Genomic DNA, 2,469 nt, shown 5'->3' on the forward strand with positions numbered 1-2,469 from the left:
CGGCCTCCCCGGCCTCCCCGGCCTCCCCGGCCTCCCCGGCCTCCCCGGCCTCCCCGGCCTCCCCGGCCTCCCCGGCCCTGGGTAAGCCCCGCCTTCCCGATAAGACTTGCCCGCTCACCGTGGGGTCCGCCTGCTCACGCAAGCCCCGCCCCCGGTTAGCCCACCTGCCCCAATTAGCCCCGCTCCCACATTAAGTCACGCCCCTGCGGGCTCCAGTTCTGTCCACTCACAGACCCTGTGGCTGGGTCCGCCTCCTGTAAAGCCCGAGCCCGGTTAGCCCCGCCTCCCTGGTAAGAACGCGCCCCTGCAGACCCTGGCCCCGCCCACTCCACCTGCTCGGGCAAAGCCCCGCCCACCGCATTAGCCCCGGCCCGTTCATCCTGAGTCCCGATCGTTCCCTCCAAACCTGGCTTCTGCTTGGGAGTCATGCGAGGTCTCTCCCAGTGGGCAGCCCCCTGAGCAGGCGGTCCCCCATCCCCAGAGGCCCAAGTCCACCTGGTGAAGTCGGCGCTGCGCTCCCAGGGCTACCCCAGGAGGGCGCTGGCACAGCTCCCCGAGGACGGCTCCCAGGGCAGCCGCGAGCTTCTGCTGGCCCTGGCCTGGCTGCTGGCCCGCGGGCCCCTGCTCGAGCAGCTGCTGGCCCAGACGCGCGTGCGGCTGGGCGACGAGATACCCCTGTGCGAGGTGTGTATGCTGTGAGGGGGCGTGGGGCTGGGTCCTGGTGGGGAGCCTGGGTTCAGCCTGGGCCGGCCCTCAGGGCAGCCCTGTGGGGGTCGGCATTGCCATCCCCCTGCCCCTGCCTTCTCCCCTGCCCCTCCTTTCGGGCAGGGTGAGGTGTGTGTGCTCACAGTCTCCCCCTGGCAGCCCTGGGGGCCCACGGCTCTCCCTCCAGGAGCCTCTTTTCTCTGTCCCCCTTGGGGTCTCCGCACGGGATATGGGAACAGGGTGTGACCCTTGTGCCCTCTCCAGTGTGAAGCCCTGGCCAGTGCTGGCCCACTCCCACCCCGCCAGGAAGCAGATGGCCCTGTGGACATACGCCACTTGCAGTGGCTGATGGGAAAGCTGCGGTTCCAGTGGCGAAACCTGATCACCAGTCAGCAGGAGCAGTGTGCCCTCCTGGGCAAGGTATTGTCACCTGAGGATTGTCCACCCAGGAACACTTACTCTCCGTGGTACAGGCTGTCAGCTCCCTCTCTGCCTGAGGTCTGGATGGACCCGGAAGTCATCAGAGGCCTCAGGCTCCGTCTCTGAGCAGAAATGGGCTCTGGGCCCTGGGGGAGCCGCTGTTGCCTGGGCCTGTTTCCGGGAGGAAGGTACCCCTTCCTTCTGCCACATCCTGGGTGTAGGCTGATGGGCAGTGGGCAGCTTCTGTAGGGTTCCTGAGGGCTGGTAAGGCTTAGCTGTGGGGGCAGAGATCTTTCTTACAGGTCTAGTGCAAAGTCTAGGCTGAGAAGTGGCTGGGCAGGGAGGCTGGGACCCCCACCAGCATAGGGCTCCTCAGTGCTGGGCCCCCCCACGCTGCACCTGTGTACCCTGCCCCGTGCACCTCTGCACCCTGCACCTGTGCACCCCTGCACCTGTACACGTGTGCACCCAGCACCTCTGTACCCCTCCACCTGTGCAGCCATGCACCTCTGCACCCTGCACCTCTGCACCCTGACCTGTGCACCCAGCACCTCTGCACCCTGCACCTGTGCACCTGTGCACCCTACACCTCTGCACCCGTGCACCTGTGCACCCAGCACCTGTGCACCCAGCATTTCTGCACCCTGCACTTGTGCACCCAGCACCTGTGCACCCTGCACCTCCGTACCTGTACACCTGTGCACCCTGCACCTGTGCACCCCTGCACCTGCACACTCTACAACTCTGCATCCAGTACCTCTGCACCCAGCACCTGCGCGCCCTGCACCTCTGCATCCAGCACCTCTGCACCCAGCACCTGTGCATCTGTGCACCTGTGCACCCTGCATCCTGCACCTCTGCACCCTGCATCTGTGCACCCTGCATCCCGCACCTGTGCACCCCGCACCTGTGCACCCAGCACCTCTGCACCCTGTACCTGTGCACCCTGCATCTCTGCACCCTGCACCTGTGCATCCTGCACGTGTGCACCCTGCACCTCTGCACCCAGCACCTGTGCATCTGTGCACCTGTGCACCCTGCACCTCTGCACCCCTGCACCTCTGCATCCAGCACCTCTGCACCCAGCACCTGTGCATCTGTGCACCTGTGCACCCTGCACCTCTGCATCCAGCACCTCTGCACCCAGCACCTGTGCATATATGCAGCTGTGCACCCTGCACCTCTGCACCTGTGCACCCTGCATCCTGCACCTCTGTACCCTGCACCTGTGCACCTCTCACCTCTGCACCCAGCACCTGTCCACCCAGCACCTGTGCACCCAGAACCTCTGCACCCTGCACCTGTGCACCCTGCACCTCTGCACCCCGCACCTGTGCACCCTGC

General features: G+C 66.1%; 1 protein-coding gene across 3 annotated transcripts in view; it reads left to right on the forward strand.

Moving 5' to 3' along the window:
• The window catches only part of TEDC1 (tubulin epsilon and delta complex 1), an 11,119-nt gene that overhangs the window by 1,476 nt on the left and 7,174 nt on the right, over window positions 1-2,469 (forward strand). For all 3 annotated transcript variants that reach the window (XM_073895981.1, XM_073895980.1, XM_073895979.1), the window contains exons 3-5: window positions 1-81; window positions 482-684; window positions 970-1,125. The exon at window positions 1-81 is cut by the window's left edge and continues 70 nt beyond it. In XM_073895981.1, coding sequence (XP_073752082.1) covers window positions 1-81; window positions 482-684; window positions 970-1,125 — 440 coding nt within the window. The remainder of the gene's footprint in view (window positions 82-481; window positions 685-969; window positions 1,126-2,469) is intronic.

This window comes from Callorhinus ursinus, unplaced genomic scaffold, assembly GCF_003265705.2.
Source record: "Callorhinus ursinus isolate GAN/ISIS: 27379988/994484 unplaced genomic scaffold, GSC_fseal_2.0 scaffold8, whole genome shotgun sequence".
Classification (NCBI taxonomy): domain Eukaryota; kingdom Metazoa; phylum Chordata; class Mammalia; order Carnivora; family Otariidae; genus Callorhinus; species Callorhinus ursinus.